The sequence below is a fragment of the Fusarium tjaetaba genome (genome assembly GCF_013396195.1).
Source record: "Fusarium tjaetaba strain NRRL 66243 chromosome Unknown NRRL66243_c0000109, whole genome shotgun sequence".
Classification (NCBI taxonomy): Eukaryota; Fungi; Ascomycota; class Sordariomycetes; order Hypocreales; family Nectriaceae; genus Fusarium; species Fusarium tjaetaba.
This window is the reverse complement of record NW_023501305.1, coordinates 280685-301532: the sequence shown is the minus strand read 5'-3', so window position 1 is coordinate 301532 and position 20848 is coordinate 280685. Positions and strand designations below refer to the sequence as shown.

Genomic DNA, 20848 nt, shown 5'->3' with positions numbered 1-20848 from the left:
CTTTTTGAATACACCCAGGTCAATTGAACATCTCCTAATAGGGATACAAAACAATTGTGACCTCTGAACTACATGAACCCCTTAAGATACCGCCGGGCTACAAACCCTCACCATATTGCGATACATCTAACTTCAATACTCCAACGAGCTGGCCCATAAGCAGCATCGCCAAGATCAGGACTCGCATGAGGCGCACCCCCAACATCGCCAGACACCAAACCTCCCCCAAGAGCAGCACTATCAAAGAACTTGAGCACAATGACCTCGTCTGGCTTCTGCTCTGGGAGATAGTACCACTTCGGACTCTCCATTCCACGCGCAACCACCCCCGAGTCCTCGTATGCTCTCGCATCTGCTTCGCTGATAACCACAGACTCCAGCTCTCGTAGAAAGTCACCACCCATAGAAGGCGCAGCTAACATTCTAGACTCGTACCCCAGAAATCCTAATGCTCCGTCCTGGGGAAAAGACCATCGAGGAGCCATTGCTAACGGATCCCGCGTTACTGTACGCATGGGCCGCCAGACGCTGTAGGCTGCGTATCGCGGTCCCAGCTTGCCGTCCGCGTTGTATTTGGCCTCGATGATATCGTTGCTCGCCTTGTCTTGGGCGTCAAGTTTCGCTGATGCACAGATCTTGTCCTCGGTATCAATGATCCCAGCTTCAAGCGCGGCTTTGTAAATGTCTGGCCGCCAGCGACGGATAGAGCGCCGAGCACCAACTGGCGTATAGTCTACATGTGCTCCTCTCGCAGGCCTCGAGTTGTCAGAGGATGCAAGATGTGTTGGTCGAGTCTCATCTGATGCCTTGTAATTATCAGGTACACTCTTCTGGTCTTTGCCATTGACGACCGCTGAGCTACCGGTTCCATTCGCAGGTTTCTTAACCGGCGCATCACCTCTTCGAACGATACTGTTTGTGATGAAGACATGCTTCGCCCCTGTCAATTTGAGCACCGATTCTTTGACTTCAGGGAAGTAGGTCTCCTCTAAAGTCTGCAAATCATCGTAGTCTCCAGCCTGCACCTCGTCGTCGACTTTGGCCCATTTTGGGTCAAACTTGATAGCGGTGAAGCCAAAGTCCTTCAGGATTTCTGCAGAATGCGACCAAGACCAGTCTGCACCGTTGGTGAAAGCTACTGCGCGTAGATCATGGAGAGGATATGGTACAGGAATCTGCTTTACATTGGGGTTGTTGGTGTAGCCCCTGTTCCAAGCTTGTTCTGAGGTATGTCGCACGCCATCATCGATCTGATACTTGATAGTGGCTATTATTTGCGGCTGATCTGTTGGGGAGGTTTCTTTGACCTCGGATGCATAATGAGACATGATGATGGATATGAGAGTGGTCGCCTGAAGTGACTAATGGTGATATTCAACAGCTCGATGATGGGGAGGCATCTACACTCATGACACTAGCTCATGATATACACACCAGGTCAGAGCCATTCTGGTAACCTTCATGCCACATTGACCATGCCTCAAGGTGTAAAGAGACCTGATACTCTGTCTCAAGCGGCATCTATCATCCAGGTGCCTCGTGTAGTGCCTTGGTCACACCACGTCGAAGTCTCAAGTTATTGCCATCCTCTCACCCTGCAGCCGTGTCAGAAATGTAGTGATTTGCCGCCTGTGTCAATCCCTCGAGCTACATACGAGCCTCCAAGGATCATCAATCACGCCATAGTGCTAACGAAGACTAATTTCAGAACCGTTGGCTCAATTCAGTGTGCTCTTGATGGTCATCACTTCTCGGTTCAGTAAGCAGGATCAAAATCTTCAGGTACCTGTGGCAAAAAAGAAAAATGACAAGCTGATCTCGGTTGCATAAGCAAACAGTGCATGCCTACTACAGGCGAGGCGCGCAGTCATAATACGCTGTTGCGCCCGCTGTTCTGACCTTGCATCACCAACTGCAACGGCGTAAACAAAAGGTCCTGACACAGGCAGTCATCCCATTGGTCATCAACGTGCTTCATTTCCAGGACAAAAGTGTGTCTGTGACTCGACCTGGACCTGTATCCAGCAATATCGTTCACTGATACAACTGAACATAAGCTTACATATAGTTATTGTTTAAGCTTGCTCTCTTGGCAATCAGGCCAGGTTCTCGATCTCACACTACTTCACCTTGGGGTACTGTGAAGCCAAGTCGGGACCTGTCGTGCTACGGAGAATATATTCGCTGAGAACTCCATAAGATCGACCAGCTAGATTCGATGTAGTTTAGCGTAGGATCGCAGATGTCAAGTTATGCCCTGTTAATTCCCATGCCTCATCTCTTATCAGTGGAGCTTCTGATATAAGGCGTCTCGGCCTCTTGTTGTTTTGGGATATAGAAGGAATCCGTCTAGTCTGTATATGTCTACGGCACGGCAGACAAACGCGATTATGATACCTCTATGATCTAATGAGCCACTCCAGTTGCCTCATTCGGTATATTATACGCCTGCAACAAACATACCCGTAGCCAACTTCCGCCAAGAACCTTGCTCTCTTATGTTGTCGCCTGGAGTGTTTGGGGTCCAAAATGCGCAAACCTCCTCCGTCGGCACGTTCAGAGTCGTGTTTTGCCCGTTCCTGAGCGCCAAGGATTGTGCCGTGAAGCCGTATTATACGCCATCACCGTCGTTTATTAGTATGGACCGCCACTCTTGAGGCTCGGCGGTTGGTTTCTAACTTTAGTCTGGCGGTCTTGGAAGCTGAATTTCTACTGTCCTGTGCGTGCGTGCACCAAAGCCAAGCTCTATGCCGCTAGCAGGGTGAACATCCATCTCTTGGCTCTCAATTGAAATGGAAGAGCTTGAAGCCTGCGTCCTCTTCCCATCGCCCAAGCAGCAGGAAACGCAGCGTCTCCGCGAACGCAACAGAATCGCCAAGAGGGCATCGAGTATGTTACTGCGACCTTATTGCAACTACCTTGTGCTCACAAGCCTTAGGAGCACGCCAACGGCAACGTGAGCAGCATAGCGACACTACTGCGGACGTCGCAGTACAGCCAACGCCAACTGCAGGAGCAACTTCGCAGGACTTGGCGTCGCAATTGCACCCGCCACAACACCCTGGTCCTGGTCTAGGTTCGGGTTCGGGCTCTGGCTCTGGTCCTGGTTCTGGTTCTGACTCCGCCTGTCTACGGGCCGAAGCGTCGGAAGACCTTGGCGTCTGGGCACTAGACGGCCCCCTGGATGACCCTACAGCCCTGCCCTGGCCCTCTTCTCTCGATGAGGACTGGCCTGGTTTTAGTGGTTCACTAGTGGACACGCTTAGCCCCCGTCAGCTCTCAGTCTCAGTCCCAGTCCCAGGGATATCTAACCCAGAGCCGCGAGCACCGCCTGCGTCGTCAAGTTCACTCACCTCCGACTCCAACTCCAGCGATCTCAACAGTAGACCATCTAGGCTACTCCACATCGCTGCCCGCAATGGAACGACGGGGATTCTCCTCTCGCTAATCAAGGCTGGCGCAGACGTGAACTCGCGCGACTGCTCCGGCACAACTCCCCTCCATATCGCTGTACGCTTCCGACGTGCGAGTGCTCTTGAGCTGCTGGTCAATCACGGAGCAAATATCAATGCCCGCGACTCGGCCAACATGACGGCCCTCGAAGTAGCAGTCAGGGCTCAGGACGAAGAGCTCGTCAATGTTCTCCTCTCTGGTGGAGCTGAGCTTCATTAATCGAGCAACTAAAACAGTCACTTTTTGAGATAGATAATTTTTTTAGTATCCGGGTTGGCAACCTAACTAGAGGAGGACATGGCAATAAACGAGCAATGAATCTTTTGAACCTGATGGTATATGGCTCGTACTCCTGAACGTCTGGTTTCCCTTCGCTGTTGCCTTTGGGTCGTGTCGTTTACGCTTGCGATGGAGCACGATTGGTCACGCCGTATGTCATACACAAATGTTCGCAGGTTGTTCGTCCTGTCATTTATGTGATTTTGAAAAACCAGTGATCGTAACATCACCCTGGCATCCCGCTAATTGTTCACTTCTGATGAGTATCAGTAAAGTGTCTTGATCTTTTGGATTGATTTTGTACCTCGGTGCAAGCCCTAGCCGCCCGAGACACGCGTTGCTAACTCGTCAAAGATTTCTTGCTTTATTTGCTTCATCAAGTATTCATCTTTTCCATTCTCAACCCAAGACAGTCTACGCTCCAGTGACTCTATGTCGTCTCGAATCTCTATTATTGCAACCTCATCTGTATCCTTCTCGCTTCTTTGCGCGTTTTGTAGTGATGCGACCTCTGCCTCAAGACCCTCCTGCCTCTTCTTCAAACGCTCGACCTCTTCACGAAGCTGAGCGTTCTCAGCTCTCAGCTCTACAACCACCTGTGACTGGTCTGTAGGCTGGGTGGTCTCAGTTTGCGTCTCGTCAGGTTTTGGCTTTTGGTCCCGGAGCTTAGCATTCTCAGCTGTTGGCTCTTCAACCTTGCTGTGAAATAAGGACTCTAGCTTCTGTAGCTTGTCCCATACTTGGCTGATGCTATCGGGCCGCTGGGGACTGTCCTGTCGAGGTCGTTTACGTTGATATGAGGGAGCGCTCGGCGGTTGTGAGCTCGTTGCCTTCTCATATGATGGAGGTTTGGGTGGTGAGAGTTTTGTAGCCTTTGCGCCGCTGCCACTGAACATGCGAGAGATATCATATTCGGGGCCAGAAAAGGGCTCGAGCTGGGCTTTCGTTACTGCGTCGCTGATGGAATTGAGTTGGTCGAGGGATAATAGAGCATCTTTGATATATATTCGGAGAGAAGTGACATGGGATAGCTCGTAGAGAGAGTCGAGAACTTTGCCAGAGCGTGGCCGGGAGGCTGATACTGGTTCTTTGACGTAGCTGGGGACAAGTACGGCGATAAAGTTGCTCAGTTCAAACTCCAGACATGCGGCGGAGCTAAACCGTTGCTTTTTCAAAGAGTCCAAAGCGGCAATATTTGTAGAGAAGCGGAAACAAGTGATGAATAAAGGACTAATTCGTAAGAAAACTGCCGCACTACTCGGCTTGTCTTTAAATTTGACAGGAACAACTATCTCGAAATGAGCGCGATACTTGTCGTGGGTCGAATCGATGTGTATTGTGAATCGTATCGGGACATTGTCTGGATCTGGAGTGGCCAAGGAACGCGTCGCGCCCTCCCATTCCCACTCAACGACGGCGGGTGTCTGTTCAATATCGACGCATGATGGAGTCGCCATAGTTCGTGCAGTGAATCACATACCGCTGACTGCCAGGATACTAAATGGTCAGTACAAAAAATGTCGGGAACTTACCTGCAGCCCCCAAACTCGACAACGCACACCAAAGAGAAGCCGGCTTCGCTGCCAGGCTACCTGTGACCTCCAGATGAAACTGCTAGGTCGCCCCAAACTCCAGATGAACTGCGAGATTTGAGCAGGTCCCTTCTACGAGCCCCGGTTATTCCACGAAGCGAGGCAGAACGCGCTTGCTGGGTGGGTATAATCCGGAATTTTACAACGGCTGTAGCGCGATTCACGGGCTTCTCTCGGTGAGCATTGTTGAGAAAGGGTTCGATCGGGTCGAGGCGAGGCGGGAAGAAAAATGGGTGAAATGCTGATGGGTGAAGTGCGTGAGGATTAAAGTGGAAAGAAAGCGAAGGATTCGGGTGCGGCGATAATTATGGCGGAGGTTGAGAGAGATTGAATGATGGTGGTGAGCGTGAATGTTGGACTGCGAACAGGAGGCTGGAGGGAGAGGCTCGGCTTCGGCGAAACGGTTAGTCCGATACCGTCAAGGCAGCCAGAGTGAGGCGGATGAATCAGCTTGATCAAATGACGTCGATGTAGGGATGCCCAGTAATCTATACAGTCGGGACAGTGTAGATACAGGCACCTACAAAGAGCTTTAAAAGTCTACTCATGTACACCTTTTAAGCGAATGCTGAACCTCCTAGCCCTATCCTTCACGGACACCGTTACTCACATCACCAACCCCATGTATCTCAGATGCCTACTAGGCCGGCTTCTCCCACCACCCACCTCTCATGGAACTTGACTTCTCAGTGCAGCTGTATCATTCTAGCCATGGCCATACCTGTCCCTTACAAAAGCCTCGTAAACCTCTGGGAATTCCTGAGCTAGTTGGAATGCGTGCTCCCGACTATGCGGAGTGTGAAACACCATACACATAGTCCACAACCAATCACCCTCCTTGCCTCCCAATCTCGTCGCAGGCTCTATATACACATGGTGCCGTGCCACATGCTTCGTCAAATGGGGGTGGGTCTTGGCCAGTTCCAATATAGGGCTGTGACTGCTGTCCACCGCCTGATGTCCAAGCTGATCTGCCGGATGATCGGGGAACAGGGGTTTGATGCGCTCCAGGCTGACGGGCACGATGCAGTTGATGAGCCATGTGTGGTCGGTGACCTCTGGATTCAGAAATGGAACTGAAAACGCTTCGTATCGAGACCATTCACCAACGGCGCAGAGAACGCCCAGCATCCAAAAGTCGATTCCGCGTGAAATGACGCTGGAGGCTGAACTCATTGGTCCTGGCATCCTGGCATTAACCTCGTGGAGATATACTGGAGTGTCCTCGGAACTTCTGGGCTCTGCTATAGGCTCAAGGTCTGGAATCGTTGCACCTTTGGTGAAAGTGTATTTCATGGACGAGTTGCAAATTCTCGCCTCACAGTGAAACACGCCAGTGTCGAAGCCCATTTTACGAACTGCCGAGACAACCTCGTCTGTGATGGCCCGCTGTTCATTCTCAGGGAGCCTCGATGGCACAGCCGCTTGTGACTCTGTGAAGAGCTTTCCTGTCGGATCCTCCGCGAGGTCTGCGGAGCAAGGAAAGTCGTCTACAATCTCAGTATACAGAACCCGGCCCTTGAAGAGGACGATGTTGCAGTCCACTTCAGGCCCATCGATGTATGGTTCGACCACAACCCTCAGATCGGGAAGCTCTTGGCTGACGATGAGGGATTTCTCGACGGCTTCACGCAGTTGTGGGGCGTTGTTTGCGCGGTAGACTCCCCAGCTGCTCAGTCCGGCGACTGGTTTGCATACAACCGGGAAGTTGACGGATTTAGGAGACTGCAGTCTCGAATCCAGCTCTTTGAGATTCTGCACCGTGAAAAAGTCTTTCTCTTCGGGATCGAGCATCTGGCGCGTGCGATACTTGTTTGTTGAAATCGAGTAAGCCTCTGGTCCTGGTGTATAGAGTCCGAGCTCTCTCGCTGCTTTGGCCGTCGGCACCATGAACATATCCCACGGCCCTATGAGACCATCTATTGGATCTGGGTATGCCTTGACCGCATCGACGATTCTTTTCCAGAAGCCATCGTCGGTCGTCATGTCCATATTGATATAGCCATCCATCAGATACTCCTGTGGTGGCTTATCATCCTTGGACCACGGGCCAGAACTCATGACTACGACTTCGATACCCAGCGCCTTCGCATTAGCCCATGCCGCTCTCTTGGCCGCTATGCGACTCCATATCAGGAAGCATATGCGCCGTTTGCGGATAGGCTCTGGCGAGATAAAAGGAAAGGAAAGCCTTCGTGTGACTTCAAACTCAAGTTTGTCGATAGTCTCATTGCACAGTTCCAGAGGGGATATAATAGCCCCTATCGATGCTTCCAAGGCCTTGAATACGCCAACAATGTTGTTGGTGGTGGCGTCGGAAGGAGCTATTATCTCCTGAAGTGGTGAGAGAAATGACTTGGTCGAGGAAACAAGGGCACAGTCTGCCACACGAAAGGCCCAAGGGTCGGCATGCCCTGTAAAGCCGCTCACTCTAGGAACCTGGAAGACACACATGCCTTCTTCTTGCGCGATGCATTCCTGGAGAAGCGCGGCTATGGCTGAATCTTGACTCTTTCTAAGCTGAGAAGCATTCGACTGAGTATCATTGTTCGAGATCCACACTCCGGGACCAAGGGAGGTCTCCAGTGGTTCTGAGTTGCGAACTTTGGGCGCAAGGTACAAATTATGGAATTGCTGAGCCTCGTTCCCGTTTTGTTGTACATATCGCCACTCACACTCAAGTGAGACTGACAGAAACCAAACCTGTTAGCAAGGGTATCTGTGCTCTGATCCGATAAACTGACCTTGATTGTCTGGCAGGTTCAGCCAGATGTGGAGTCGTGTTTGTTCGGCCATTGCTAAAAGTCGTAGGTAAGTGAGAAACGTGTGTCTGCATATCGATATTCAGATAGTTGTTCCCGGAGACCTTATGTTTGATGTCCATCCCTGCACCGCAAGTACGTATCATGTTGCACTGCAGCGAAGATGCTGGTTAATGGCCAAGGGGGCTCTGTCCATGCGGGGCATTCTGACACTGCATGGTCATGCTACACGTTGACTTGTTCACAACCAACAGCAGCACCAACAGCATTCGTCCAGAGGACTTCCGGGGGCAGTCAGCCTCTGACTAGCCCGTCGTTGCGTTTATGACTATTCACCTACGAAATACCATTCCGTGAGCATTCTAATGACACATGCCTGAATTCGTCACCTAAGGCACATTTTCTACAGAAATCAACAGTCGTGCTCTCCCCGGTACAGTACGCTGCAGTAGCTTTCAGGACTTGTAGTTTTTCCATCCACGTGTGATACTCTTGATTCTCTACTACCTTGTTATTCAAAGGAACACGGCTATCTTATATCTCTTCTGCCTTTGTGCTTCCCAAGTTCATGACAACAATTGAATTGAATGATGAATACAAAATGAATCAGTTAGGTTCTGAGTGGCACTGCGTCAAAGGCTTGCTGGAAATCAGCAATGAGATCGTCCACCTTTTCAATACCAAGTGACAACCGGAATAGGTCCTCATGCACACCCATTGCCTCGTTCTGCTCAACAGAACACCCCTTATGCGTCGTCGACCAATGATGCCCTACAGTAGTCTTTGCATCTCCAACATTGGGCGTATTCGAGATAATCTCAAACGAATCAACAACATCAAATGCCATGTCCACTGTCCCTTTGAAACCAAAGGTCATGACAGTTCCAAATCCCTTGAGGTACTTTAAGGCGAGCTGGTGATACGGGTGGTCTTCAAAGCCCAAGTACTTGACCCAAGCGATGCGCGGGTGGTTGCGCAGCCAAGACGATATGAACAGAGCATTCCGGTGCTGGCGCTCACAGCGAAGCGAAAGGGTCTCGACGCCGATGAAGAGCTGCTGAGCGGCCTGCGCACCGAGACAAGCTCCTGTATCGCGCATGAACTCCCATCGCAGGAAGCTCATGTATGCTTCATTACCAAACTGGTCGTAGAGGCTGGTGTCGGTGCCTTCGCGGCCTCTCTTTGCGTGAAGATGAGGATAGCGAGCTGCATTGGACTGCCAGTCAGAAACACCAGTCTCTATGACAACTCCGCCCAACGTGGTTCCATGACCACCGATCCATTTGGTAGCTGAGTGGATGATAATGTCGACACCGAATCTGGCTGGCTGGCAGAAGAAGCCAGCAGCTGAAAAGGTGGCATCGACGATTAGAGGAATCTTTGCACGTCGTGTAATGGCTGAAAGACCCTCCAAGTCTGCTACTGCGAACTTGGGGTTGCTGATGGTCTCAGTGAAGACGAACTTTGTCCTCTCATCAATCGCCGCTTCAACCTTTTCTAGGTCATTTGTGTCCATGATGCGACACTCTAGACCCATGGCAGGGAGGATGACTTCGAATTGATGATATGTTCCACCATGAACAGAACCGCTCACAACAGCATTATCACCAACAGTCACCAAGGATTGCGCGACTGTCAGAATTGCAGCAGCGCCGCTTGCGAAGCTAAGAGCGTCTTGCCCGAGCTCCAGAGCTGCCATGCGCTTTTCGAAGCCGACATTACTTGGCTTCACATTCATCAGCCACCATCTTACCGGGGTTGGGATGAGAGTACTCACATTGGAAAGTCGGCTGTACATGTAAAACTGGCTCCTCGGGCCATCTGAAAAGCTGTAGGCATCCTCGATGCTCTTGGATGACTTGAAGCGGAATGATGCTGAGTTGTAGATTGGCAGGGAGCATTGCCCATGGGCTGTTTCATTCTCGAGACCAGAATGGACCTGAAGAGTATCAAAATGCCACTTGCGTGTAGCCTTTGACACTACTTTTGGCGTAGATGACCCGTTGGAGTTGTGCTTGCCATTCTTAGTGCTGTGACTGCCTGTGTGTGCTCTTGCGGCCTCGTCTAAGGTACTCGAGGGACTCATGTTGATGGATTTACCGATATAGACTTGGCCAGAATACGCAGTCACCTAGACAGACGACTTGAGCAGTATCAGAGCCATAAATCGACCGGCCTGTTCAAAGGTTCTATGCAGGATGAGGCGTTGATGTGGCGAATGACCCTGCAGATTCGTGTCTGTATATGGTATGATGGTAAGCTTCCTGACCGCGATCTACTGCTGGTCAAAGACCCTGCAGGATCCCCGAGAGTATATGACTGTGCAGCTCTGCCAATCGCAGGCAGACTGAGTCTCTGACTAGACGAATATCTTATGACTAAAAATCAGCTCTCTGGAATTGTGATGTTGAAGACACAAGCAGAAGAAGACAGAACGACCATTTTTCGCAATCTACAGACTGTCTACAAACGATTAACTGTAAACTTTCATCACACTCAAGCTATCGTTTTACCTTGTCTAATTCTTACCCTCCTCAACGATGACCACTGACTCAATAAGCCCGGGCCGAGACCTGGAAGCCGAAGCTCAAGTCTATGTAAAGACCATGGTAGAAAACATCAAGGCTGCAAAAGCCTTATGCCCCTTGGACACGCCCGAAAAGACCGACCAGGTCGTCCCATTCTGGGAACGGTTTTACAAAGTCATAGGCTTCACGACCCTCGATCTTGAGCTGGAGACAGCGGTTCTCGCTCATCCAGACATCTTGGGCCTCATGCCAGATATTAGATATGTCATGGGAGGGTGCGAGGGCGCCTTGGAAGTGACGTGGGCGGATAGGGTTGCAGCTGCTCATAACGCGACTGATGGTATGAATCTGAGTACTTGACTATTCATCACTCGCTGACTTGCGTGCGACACCTAGCCTGGCAGATCTTCAACTCCACCCCAATCCATGAATTCTATGAATATGTGCTCAAAGCCGAGTGGTCTGGCCTCCTATCCGTCATGGACAAGGCTCCCGAGTCCATAGCCATTCTGGGATCTGGTGCAATGCCAGAGACAGCTGTCTGGGTGACTAAATGGGCCAAGAAACAAGCCAAAACTGTACGAATCCACAGTCTGGAGCTTCTCCCCGATCGTCTAGAGAAGAGCATCAAGGTCCTGGACAGACTTTGCGAGGACACGCAGCACTGCACATTCGAGGCGGGCGATATCAAAGACGCTCCTCAGGACCTCCGCGAGCATGATGTTGTTTACTTCAACGCGGCAGTTGGATCGACGACGCTGGAGAAGGAGAATATTCTCCTGAGCGTGGTGTCTCGCATGCGGTCGGGGGCATTTGTGCTGACCCGAAGCACCCATTCTATCAAGACCATGGCATATCCTGTAAGTTGGGTTACACAAGTTGAACTAAGCGAGCAGTGGCTAACCATTGATACAGCCAGCCAAGATCCAGACTCAGCGTCTTGTGAAGAGATTGCGACCAGTTCTCACATGCCAGCTGAATGGTGAGCCTGGGAAGAACGCGAATGCGAGTTTTATCATTTCTAGGGTAGTTTAGTATGGATTTCTCTTGAAGGCTATCCATTTGGGGTATCATGTGTGTAGGAATTTCCTTTGGGGGTCTGAATGGATGACTGCCTTGGTGTACTCAGTCATGTCGGTCCCCGTACTAGCCCGTCAATTGCGGAAGGGGAGCATCAGCCAATACCAGCGTTGGTCGGTGTATCGCCAAATCTACTCAATAGTGGCAAACAGGGAATGATAGGATATAAGTACAATAGGTACCAGGTAGTTGAAGAAGTATCAATTGCGTTATCCAAATAAGGGAAACTGTTGAGTATGCAAGACAGCACGTGACCTCTGTGACACTTCTCATAAGACCGCGGGTTGATGATACGTATCCGGGCTGTAATCAACTTCACCCTTGACACACCCACAAAAGTTCTCGCTGTTGGCTGTGATGTCACTTCAATTGCACCCATGCTTGTCTTATCTCCCGTCTCAGTCACCGCCCTAGTCAAGGCATTAGTCGCCATGCGCTCTCATTCAACAGCACGTCTTTCTTTTTCTCCTCTCTTTTCCTACATCCTCATGACTTTCATCAAGTAAAACATGGATCACCATCGCGAAAATGGGCACGAAACCCAGGTCAATGAAAGGACAGCCCTCCTCTCACCACAGTCCGAAACACCCGACAGCGAGCCCAGGCCAATTGAGAGCTTGAATACGCACCGCACTCGCTGCTCATGGCCGTGGATCTATGTCGTCCTCCTCTGCATCGTCCTCGCAGTCATTTCAGACGTTGGCGAATCTCTCTACGCTGCGCCAAGAGTGAGGCTCTTTGAGTCCGTTGCCTGTACCCGCCACTATCTGCGGCACGATCCATCGTTAGTGGACCGTGACGGGTCCGTCCCTGAGCGTCTCTGCAAGATCGACCCAGTGCAGGACAAGGTTGCTTCGGTGGTGGGCTGGCAGTACTTTTTCGATGCCATTCCCGCAATCCTGCTTCCAATACCTTATGGTTATGTAGCAGACTTGCGTGGACGTAAATGGATCCTGGTATTAGCCTTGACTGGGTATACCTTGTCCTGGGCGTCGACGCTGTTCTTTGTGAGTACCGCCAAGCTTATATCCACATTCTAATAGTATTGACCATAATTCAAAGGTCGGGGTCCTGCATTTACCTTTGAACGCAGTCTGGCTATCATCACTCTTCTTCATCATTGGAGGTGGCCCAACAACGGGCACAACCTTACTCACTACAGTGGTTGCTGATGTTGTGCCGGCAGAGGTCAGGAGTACCGTGTTCTTTTATCGCTTCTGCACTGACCTTGTCGCAGATCTGATTGTCCCCCCAATCACCTCGATCTTGATGCACAAGAACACATGGATCCCTCTCCTGCTGGCAGTGGCCTTCCAAGGACTTAGTGTCATTTTGGCACTTGGCTTACCGGAAACACTGCCAGTGGTTGAATCTAAAAGATCTCGTGAGGACTCCAATGGCATCTCTTCGGATTACACAATCAATGAACAAGCAGAGATACCATCCAAGAGTGACGGCAGATTGGGAAGCTGGCTTACTCAGAACAAAGACTCGTTCGACTTCGTCCTAAAGGACAGAGTCCTGTTCGCCCTTGTCTTTACTTTCCTCATCTCCAAGGTCGGGCGCCAAGCTACTAATATACTCTTCCAATATGTGTCGAAGCGATATGGATGGACTTTAGCGCAGGTGAGTTCATACTCTCTAGACCCATTGGCGCGAATGACCTTTTAACACATTTCGACATCTAGGCAGGATTTCTCATATCACTACGGGCAGGCGTAAACATTGCGCTGTTCACAGTCATACTGCCTCTCATTGCTACATACGCACTCGTAAGCTGGAGCGCAACCTCTCGAGACCTTTGGATCGGCAAGACAAGCATCATCCTCTTGGTTCTAGGCAGTTTGATCATATTCTTCTCAGAGACCTCAGTGGGCATGATAATCGGTAAGCCAAAAATTGCAGAAGCATGCCATGTTTAGAAAGCTAAGCATCCTTTTAGGACTCGTCATATCTACCTTGGGCTCAGGCTTTGCGCCAACCATGCGCAGTCTAGCAACCAGCCTTGTAGAGTCTCGGCACCCCAACGCGACAAGCGACATTGGGCGGCTATATGCGCTCATCTCGGTCGCAGAAGGAATAGGAAGCTTGGTGGCAGGTCCCGGGATGGCTTTGGCTTTCCGCGTGGGCATGAGTTGGGGCCAAGTCTGGCTCGGACTGCCCTTTGGGTTTGCTGCTTTTCTCTTCGCTTTGGTCTCGACAATTGTATTCAGCGTCAAGATTTAGATAACGGGATCTTGGGACGACTTTATTCGAATAGATTTATGGCACCTTTCGGATTTAAACTTGGAAATTACCTATAGAGAGGATTGCTTTTATCACCACGGTCACAATATGCACCATCGCCAATGCCAACGCAGTGTCTGGTAATCGAGAGGACTGCGGTACGAAGTCTGATCTATTATTACAAGCGGAATATCTATTTTATGGATGCTTATAGGTCAGGATCCGAACCGAAGAATGATCGCAACAATCCATTGAGCTGTTCGCCTTCGATGAGAAACGCATCATGCCCATCATCACTCTCAAGCGTTGCAAAGGTTGCATTCTTCAAGCCCTGGGACAGAAACATTTGCTCAGAGAGTGGGTAGAGGCCATCTGTAGGGACACCGACAACCAATGTGTGCTGTCGAATCTGACCGAGGACTTTGATCATAGCCTCCTCGTCTGAAAGACCAGGGTACCGGCCACGGGCGATGTCATGGGAGTCAATCTTGTCCAAGATATGCAGATAGCAGTTGGCATCGAAGCGAGCATTGAACTTTTCTCCCTGGTAACGCAGATAGCTTTGCGCCAAGAATATGCCCGACTTGTCATAATGCCCATCATCTCGCGCCGCGCACTGCACATCGACTGCGAATGGCACCCGGTTGCCGTCGACTTTCGAGAGCATCTTGTTGGGCGCCGCGTAAGTCTCCAACCTGCGTCTGCCAAATCGCTTTTCGAAAGATGAGTGCGTTCGGTACGATATCATGGCTGCCATGCGGGCAGCCGCGAGGCCATCTCGAGGAGGATTGTCACCATAGCGCCCACTGCGGAACTTGGGGTCAGACTTTATGGTTGCCCGCTGGTTCTCGCTCCACGCTATGGCCCAAGGGCTTTGCCTGGCCGCGGTCGCAATGAGAACCATAGATCGTACGAAATGCTGGCCAAGCAATGCCCACTCCAGCGCCATCATGCCGCCCATGCTGCCTCCTATAACGCAATATATCGATCGCACCCCGAGCAATTCAACGGCTATCTTTTGGATTCTATTCGGGAAAGCGAGTCAGCCTTTAGCTACGCCTAGACTCGAGCGTATACTCACCGTACATCGTCACGAATAGTTGTTTTCGGGAACGTGTGTCCATAATAAGATGCACTGTCTGGTCTTACAGATAGCGGGCTCGATGAGCCATAGGGACTTCCTAAGGAATTGCAGCAAATGGTGCAGAACCTGTTGGGATCAAGGACTGGGTTCTCAGGACATGATAGAAACGGTGACCACCAGTCCGCAGCATCAGCACTGCCGGAAAGTGCGTGGCAGATGACGACGGCATTGGTTTTCTGAGTGTTAAGTCGACCCTTTACAGTGAAGGCCACCGTCGCGTTGGTCAGGACTTCTCCTGACTCAAGCGTGAACCTGTCAATCGTCGTGTATAGCTGCGTTGGCAGCTGGTCCTGCATTGCATGTTGACCGCCTTGCCATCGAATCAGTGATTGCATGTAATTAGAGGGCTGCTTGACGTACTGCTTGACGTGATAGGTGATGGAAACGGTTCGTCTACTGTCATTGCACCAGTGGTAAACAATTGATCCAGATATTATGGGTAATGCAGCTGCTTTGATCCACCAGCTTCATCACATGAATGGAGCTCAACTACAAAGACCTTTGAAGCACATGCCTAAAGTACTTACTGACACGGGATTCAAACTCTACTAACAGATCATTTTGGTTCAAACGCATTATAGACGTGCATATTGACAAAGGTTCAGGGTAGGTTGTAAGGCCAAGACGGCTCGGTCCGTTATCAGTGACTGTGCATTAGCACGATGACCTTGCATTGACTGGGATGTTGACCTTGCAGGGGGGGGGGGGCTCCAAGCTACGACCTCTCATGAGGGAACAGAAGAGGTGCTTGTCAACAACCAACAACTTTTCCGGAGCATGACCTCCGATTCGGTGCGAGCGTACAACCAACAATGGAACTTATGAGCGATGTCTTGTTGGGGAGACGGGCACGTGAAATACGTGGTCGCAAACATATGTGACGTGATGATGGCATTGTGCCGTGCCATATAGGTAAAGCGCCAAAGTCGGTCTCAATCTGAGGTCTTGCGGGTATTGTCACTGCCACCTATTCTCCCATCCATTGCGACCGTTCCCTGTGGACGTGATATCTATAGGCGTTGGGGGCATCAGCATCAGTCTGGCAGATGCGCTCTCAGTGGCCGAGGCCATTCGGCCAACACCATGTCCCTGACATTCCTGAGAAGAGGAAGGTGACTGCGGAACAAGATGCAGGTTTCTTGAGCAAACTTTGGTTTGCTTGGCTCAGTCCGCTCATGACCGTGAGGCTATACCCACCTGTCTATCTATGTTGCTCTTGTAATGTTTCTACGTGCTGACAGTTAGAACTTGTGTTGTAGATCGGATACCGGCGTCACCTGGAACGCAATGATATCTGGACAGTGTCAGACGCAAGGCTGATGGATACGCTCCAGCCCAGTCTTGACACCGCTTTTCGAAAACGAGTATTGGCTCGCAATCGCCTTCCTCTCCTATGGGCGCTCTACGACGTCTTCAAGTTTGACTTTTGGCTCGGCGCTATCAGCCAATTCGTCGTGTCGACTCTACAAGTGATGACTCCTTTCACGCTGCGATTCCTTATTGAGTGGGTTCAGCATGCCTACCCCGACGGACACGACACACGCGGCTCTAAGCCGGTAGCAGTTGGCATAGGATATGTTATCGGTATCGTAATCTTGCAAATGCTTCAGACTTTCGCCTCGAGTCAGTTTTACTATCGGGGCATGTTACTCGGTGGACAGACACGCAGTGCTTTGATAGCCATGGCGTTTAATAAGTCACTGAAACTGTCCAATAGAGCCAAGGCTGGAGGTCAAACAGGGAGTGAGGGCGCGAGTCCATACGATGACATTCCCTGTCGGGTAGATGAGAAAGGCTGGTCTAACGGACGTGTGATGAGCCTGGTCTCCAACGACACCGCTCGCATTGAGCAGGCGTTGGCAGCTTTCCACCTTTCATGGCTTTCCCTCTATCAGCTCATATTAACAGTCGCACTCTTGGTTTACAACCTGGGCTGGACAGCTCTTCCAGGAGCAGCCACTCTCATCTTTGGTCTCGCCGCAGTGACATACGCGACGAGACCGCTGGTGGCAAGCCGGAACCGCATCAACATAGTCACTGACCAGAGAGTCACACTTACGCAAGAGATCCTCCAGAGTATTCGTTTCGTAAAGTACTTTGGCTGGGAGGGATTCTTTCAAAGCCGATTGGGAAACATCAGAGCGTCTGAAACCCGAGCCTTGCGCATCATGCACCTGATCAGGTGCGCTGTAGGAACCCTCGCTCAGTTTTTGCCTGTACTCGCCATCATGATCACGTTCATTGTGTACGCGGTGGTGAATGGCAGCCTTGATCCAGCGGTTGTCTTCTCATCCTTGGCGATGCTGTACCTACTGCGTGTTCCGACCAACTGGCTGCCCGTATCCTTGAGCCTTGCTGCTGATGCAGTCCAATCGATCAAGAGGATCGAGGACTTCTTACTTGCTGAAGAAGTACAAGCGCATACCGTTCCAGACGCCAGCCTTGCTCCAGCTGTCAAACTCAGCAATGCATCTTTCACGTGGGAGAGCCCACCAGCAAACGAGGAGGGTGAGGCTAAAGAGAACAAAAACCGGCTGTCGAGAGCTATAAGAAGGCATCGAGCAGGGCATGAAAAGAAGGGAGTCGAAACTTCAGATACAGAAGTCCGCCCAGTCCGGGATAGCGACGTGCCGTTCTCGCTGAACGATATTTCCTTAGAATGTGAGAGAGGCGAGCTCATCGGCATCATCGGAAGCGTTGGATCCGGCAAGACGTCCCTTCTTAGCGCTCTCGCGGGAGATATGAGGCAGACGGGTGGCATTTTGCAGTTTGCCGCTGACAGGGCGTACTGCCCACAGTATGCTTGGATCCAAAACGCTAGCGTGCGAGACAACATCACCTTTGGGAAGCCTTTCGATCAGAAGCTTTACTCTGATGTGGTACAAGCCTGTGCTTTATTACCAGATTTTGAACTCCTTCCACATGGTGATATGACAGAAATTGGTGAGAGAGGAGTAACCCTGTCAGGGGGTCAAAAGCAACGCATCAACATCGCCCGCGCGATATACTCTGACGCTGGAATCGTAATACTCGACGATCCGCTTTCAGCTGTTGATGCGCATGTAGGTACACATATATTTAACGAGGCCATCTGCGGTTTGCTCAAGGATAAATGCTGCTTCCTAGCAACACACCACTTGCATCTACTATCCCGGCTTGACAGGATCATCTGGATGGTCGACGGACATATCGAGGCTATAGGCACCTATGAGGAATTGATGAAATCTCACCCTGCCTTCGCCAGCCTGGTCGCCGTTGGAGGACATCAGCAAAAGGAGGCCGATAGCACTGAAGACAAGAAGGGTGATTCCGTGGGCCCCAACAACACAACGACGAAAGCCGAAGTTTTGATGCAGGAAGAGGCCAAGATTGTTGATAGCGTTCCCTTCTCTGTATATGTTTCGTGGTTGCGGGCTTCTGGATCGCTGTGGAATGGCCTTGCAATGGTGGTTGGACAGCTCCTTTTCCGAGCCTCAAGCATTTTGGGAGGCTTGTGGCTTTCGTGGTGGGTGGACAACAAGTACGGCCTTACCCGCGGTCAGAATGTAGGAGTTCTTCCTTTGCTACAAGCTTGAGTCGGTTCACTAACGATTACGGAACAGATCGGTATATACGCTGGCCTGAGTCTCGCTCAATGCGTACTAGTGTTCTCGTCTTCTCTCATCACCTGCTTGGTATGTATCAAATCGAGCCAGGTAATGTCGAACAATGCGCTCTGGCAGACTCTTAGGGCCCCCATGTCTTTCTTCGACACGACCCCTCTTGGTCGTATCATATATCGCTTCACAAGAGACATTGATGCTCTGGATAACAACCTAGTCGTAGCTGTTCAGCAACTGCTAATCAACGTAGCAGCGCTTTTAGGCTCCTATGTTCTTATAGTTGCCTACTTCTACTACGTAAGTTACCATTCACTACTCCCTTGTAATACCATCATACTGAAAAATATTAGTTTGCCATCGCCCTGGTGTTTGGCGCGACAGCACTCTGGTGGTGTATCTCCTACTACAGGAGCAGTGCGCGAGAGCTGAGGCGACACCAACTGATACTCGACGGCGTGGTCTTTGCTCGTCTTAATGAAGCTCTTATTGGGGCTGCTTGTATTCGCGCCTATGATCGGGAGCTTCAGTTCGTCAAATTGGTCCATGAAGCCATCGATGACATGGACAGTGCCAACTTTCTGACGTTCGCCAGCCACAATTGGCTGTCTGTTCGGCTTGACAACATTGGCATCTTGCTGAACTTGGTCACTGGCGTTCTCGTGGTCACCAACGCACTACCTGTTGCTCTCAGCATCTCGGGTTTGTTGCTGACTTACAGCATGTCCATGGTTGGCATGATGCAGGTCGTGGTGAAGTATCTGATCGAGGTCAATAATTCCATGTCGAATACAGAACGCTTATTCCAGTACACAAACTCTCTGCACCAGGAAGCTCCCCTCGACGGCGCCAGCGTGCGTCCTTCTTGGCCGGAGCACGGAGCCATAGAGTACGAGGCTGTGCAGATGCGCTACCGTCCTGGTCTTCCACTGGTGGTCGACAACTTTTGCCTGAGGATTGCTGGGGGCGAGAGACTCGGGATCGTTGGCCGCACCGGTGCTGGTAAAAGCACCATTTTATCAACTCTCTTCAGGCTGACAGAGATTTCTGGCGGGCGTATTACCATCGATGGTATCGATATAGGCCAGATTGGTCTTCACCGGCTCCGAAGCGCTTTGGCGATCATTCCACAAGATCCTACTCTCTTCCAGGGCACTATCCGCTCGAATCTAGACCCTTTCAACAAACACACAGATACTGAGCTATGGCATGCTCTCCGCAAGGCGCATCTCCTCCCAGACAGCGAAAAGACATTCGCCACGCCCGAGGGAGAAGCCCTGACAAGCAGTGTCTTGGAGAGGGAGGATCCAGACTCTGGAAAACCTCGAGAGACGCGCGTGACACTTGACACGGCCGTCGAAACCGAAGGCCTCAACTTCTCTCTTGGACAGCGGCAACTGATTGCGCTTGCTCGAGCACTCCTTCGTAACACGCGTATCGTGCTGGTGGACGAAGGGACGAGCAGTGTTGATCCTGAGACTGATGCACTCGTGCAAGAGACACTGGCGACTGGTCTAGAAGGGAAGACGCTGATTGCCATTGCGCATCGCCTTCGTACTGTGATTCAGTACGACCGAGTGTGTGTTATGGATAAGGGTAGGATTGTTGAGCTGGGGCCGCCGTTGGAGTTATGGGAGCAAGGGGGCATTTTCAGGGCTATGTGTGATAGCAATGGCATTACGCGGGAGATGTTCACGAGTGTCTAGTTAGCACGGGCAGCATGTAAAGAATACTAAAACTATGAATATGTACGAGCATGTATCTTAATATCCTCATGTGCTTCAGAGGTGGTGTCCACTTTCTCTGCGAAGGAACTATCAGCCGATCTCTCTTACAACTTTATATATGGATTTATAACAAGCTTCATTTGTTATACGACAAAGTTTTTAGGAACATGATAGTGTGGTATTGAACAAATCTACTGCTCGAGATTAATAAGTCAAGTTACATTTCTTCTCCGGAGATCGCTCGGGTTCCTGGGAAGCACCTGGATAAGCACTGTCCGCCGAGGCGATGTGGTGTGAGGCCCCTTCACGATAGATCTCGATTTATAGGCAAAACTCACTCTTTTCAAGGCAAAAGATTCCTTCGTCTCCATCGAAATGGGTCAGAGGCGGCTTGTGCTCGCTCAGTTCCCACAATTCAATCGTCGCGATGAAATCATCGAGTGAAGGATATGATTTCA

The 20848-nt window shown here is 50.8% G+C and overlaps 9 protein-coding genes across 9 annotated transcripts; 4 read left to right on the top strand and 5 right to left on the bottom strand.

Moving 5' to 3' along the window:
* Positions 1-107: 107 nt before the first annotated feature.
* Positions 108-1328, bottom strand: FTJAE_5709 (GA4 desaturase; the record flags this gene model as incomplete). The annotated part of the gene is made up of 1 exon (XM_037352245.1): positions 108-1328. The coding sequence occupies one exon, from the start codon at positions 1326-1328 to the stop codon at positions 108-110; it is 1221 nt and encodes a 406-aa protein (XP_037207202.1).
* A 1464-nt stretch (positions 1329-2792) lies between these two features.
* FTJAE_5708 (ankyrin repeat domain protein) lies at positions 2793-3672 on the top strand (the record flags this gene model as incomplete). Its single annotated transcript, XM_037352244.1, has 2 exons — positions 2793-2889; positions 2939-3672. 2 exons carry the CDS (start codon positions 2793-2795, stop codon positions 3670-3672), a joined length of 831 nt encoding a protein of 276 aa, XP_037207201.1.
* Positions 3673-4049: 377 nt separating this feature from the next.
* FTJAE_5707 (uncharacterized protein) lies at positions 4050-5189 on the bottom strand (the record flags this gene model as incomplete). Its single annotated transcript, XM_037352243.1, has 1 exon — positions 4050-5189. One exon carries the CDS (start codon positions 5187-5189, stop codon positions 4050-4052), a length of 1140 nt encoding a protein of 379 aa, XP_037207200.1.
* Positions 5190-6029: 840 nt separating this feature from the next.
* Positions 6030-8120, bottom strand: FTJAE_5706 (glutathione synthetase ATP-binding protein; the record flags this gene model as incomplete). The annotated part of the gene is made up of 2 exons (XM_037352242.1): positions 6030-7927; positions 8069-8120. 2 exons carry the CDS (start codon positions 8118-8120, stop codon positions 6030-6032), a joined length of 1950 nt encoding a protein of 649 aa, XP_037207199.1.
* A 576-nt stretch (positions 8121-8696) lies between these two features.
* FTJAE_5705 (o-acetylhomoserine (thiol)-lyase) lies at positions 8697-10172 on the bottom strand (the record flags this gene model as incomplete). Its single annotated transcript, XM_037352241.1, has 1 exon — positions 8697-10172. One exon carries the CDS (start codon positions 10170-10172, stop codon positions 8697-8699), a length of 1476 nt encoding a protein of 491 aa, XP_037207198.1.
* A 454-nt stretch (positions 10173-10626) lies between these two features.
* On the top strand, positions 10627-11649 carry FTJAE_5704 (Nicotianamine synthase 3; the record flags this gene model as incomplete). The annotated part of the gene is made up of 3 exons (XM_037352240.1): positions 10627-10954; positions 11011-11474; positions 11530-11649. The coding sequence occupies 3 exons, from the start codon at positions 10627-10629 to the stop codon at positions 11647-11649; spliced, it is 912 nt and encodes a 303-aa protein (XP_037207197.1).
* A 554-nt stretch (positions 11650-12203) lies between these two features.
* FTJAE_5703 (major facilitator superfamily transporter) lies at positions 12204-13920 on the top strand (the record flags this gene model as incomplete). Its single annotated transcript, XM_037352239.1, has 4 exons — positions 12204-12701; positions 12757-13320; positions 13383-13581; positions 13637-13920. 4 exons carry the CDS (start codon positions 12204-12206, stop codon positions 13918-13920), a joined length of 1545 nt encoding a protein of 514 aa, XP_037207196.1.
* Positions 13921-14128: 208 nt separating this feature from the next.
* On the bottom strand, positions 14129-15360 carry FTJAE_5702 (homoserine o-acetyltransferase; the record flags this gene model as incomplete). The annotated part of the gene is made up of 2 exons (XM_037352238.1): positions 14129-14945; positions 15002-15360. The coding sequence occupies 2 exons, from the start codon at positions 15358-15360 to the stop codon at positions 14129-14131; spliced, it is 1176 nt and encodes a 391-aa protein (XP_037207195.1).
* An 832-nt stretch (positions 15361-16192) lies between these two features.
* On the top strand, positions 16193-20369 carry FTJAE_5701 (ABC transporter; the record flags this gene model as incomplete). The annotated part of the gene is made up of 5 exons (XM_037352237.1): positions 16193-16198; positions 16324-18609; positions 18667-18738; positions 18787-18963; positions 19017-20369. The coding sequence occupies 5 exons, from the start codon at positions 16193-16195 to the stop codon at positions 20367-20369; spliced, it is 3894 nt and encodes a 1297-aa protein (XP_037207194.1).
* Positions 20370-20848: the final 479 nt, after the last annotated feature.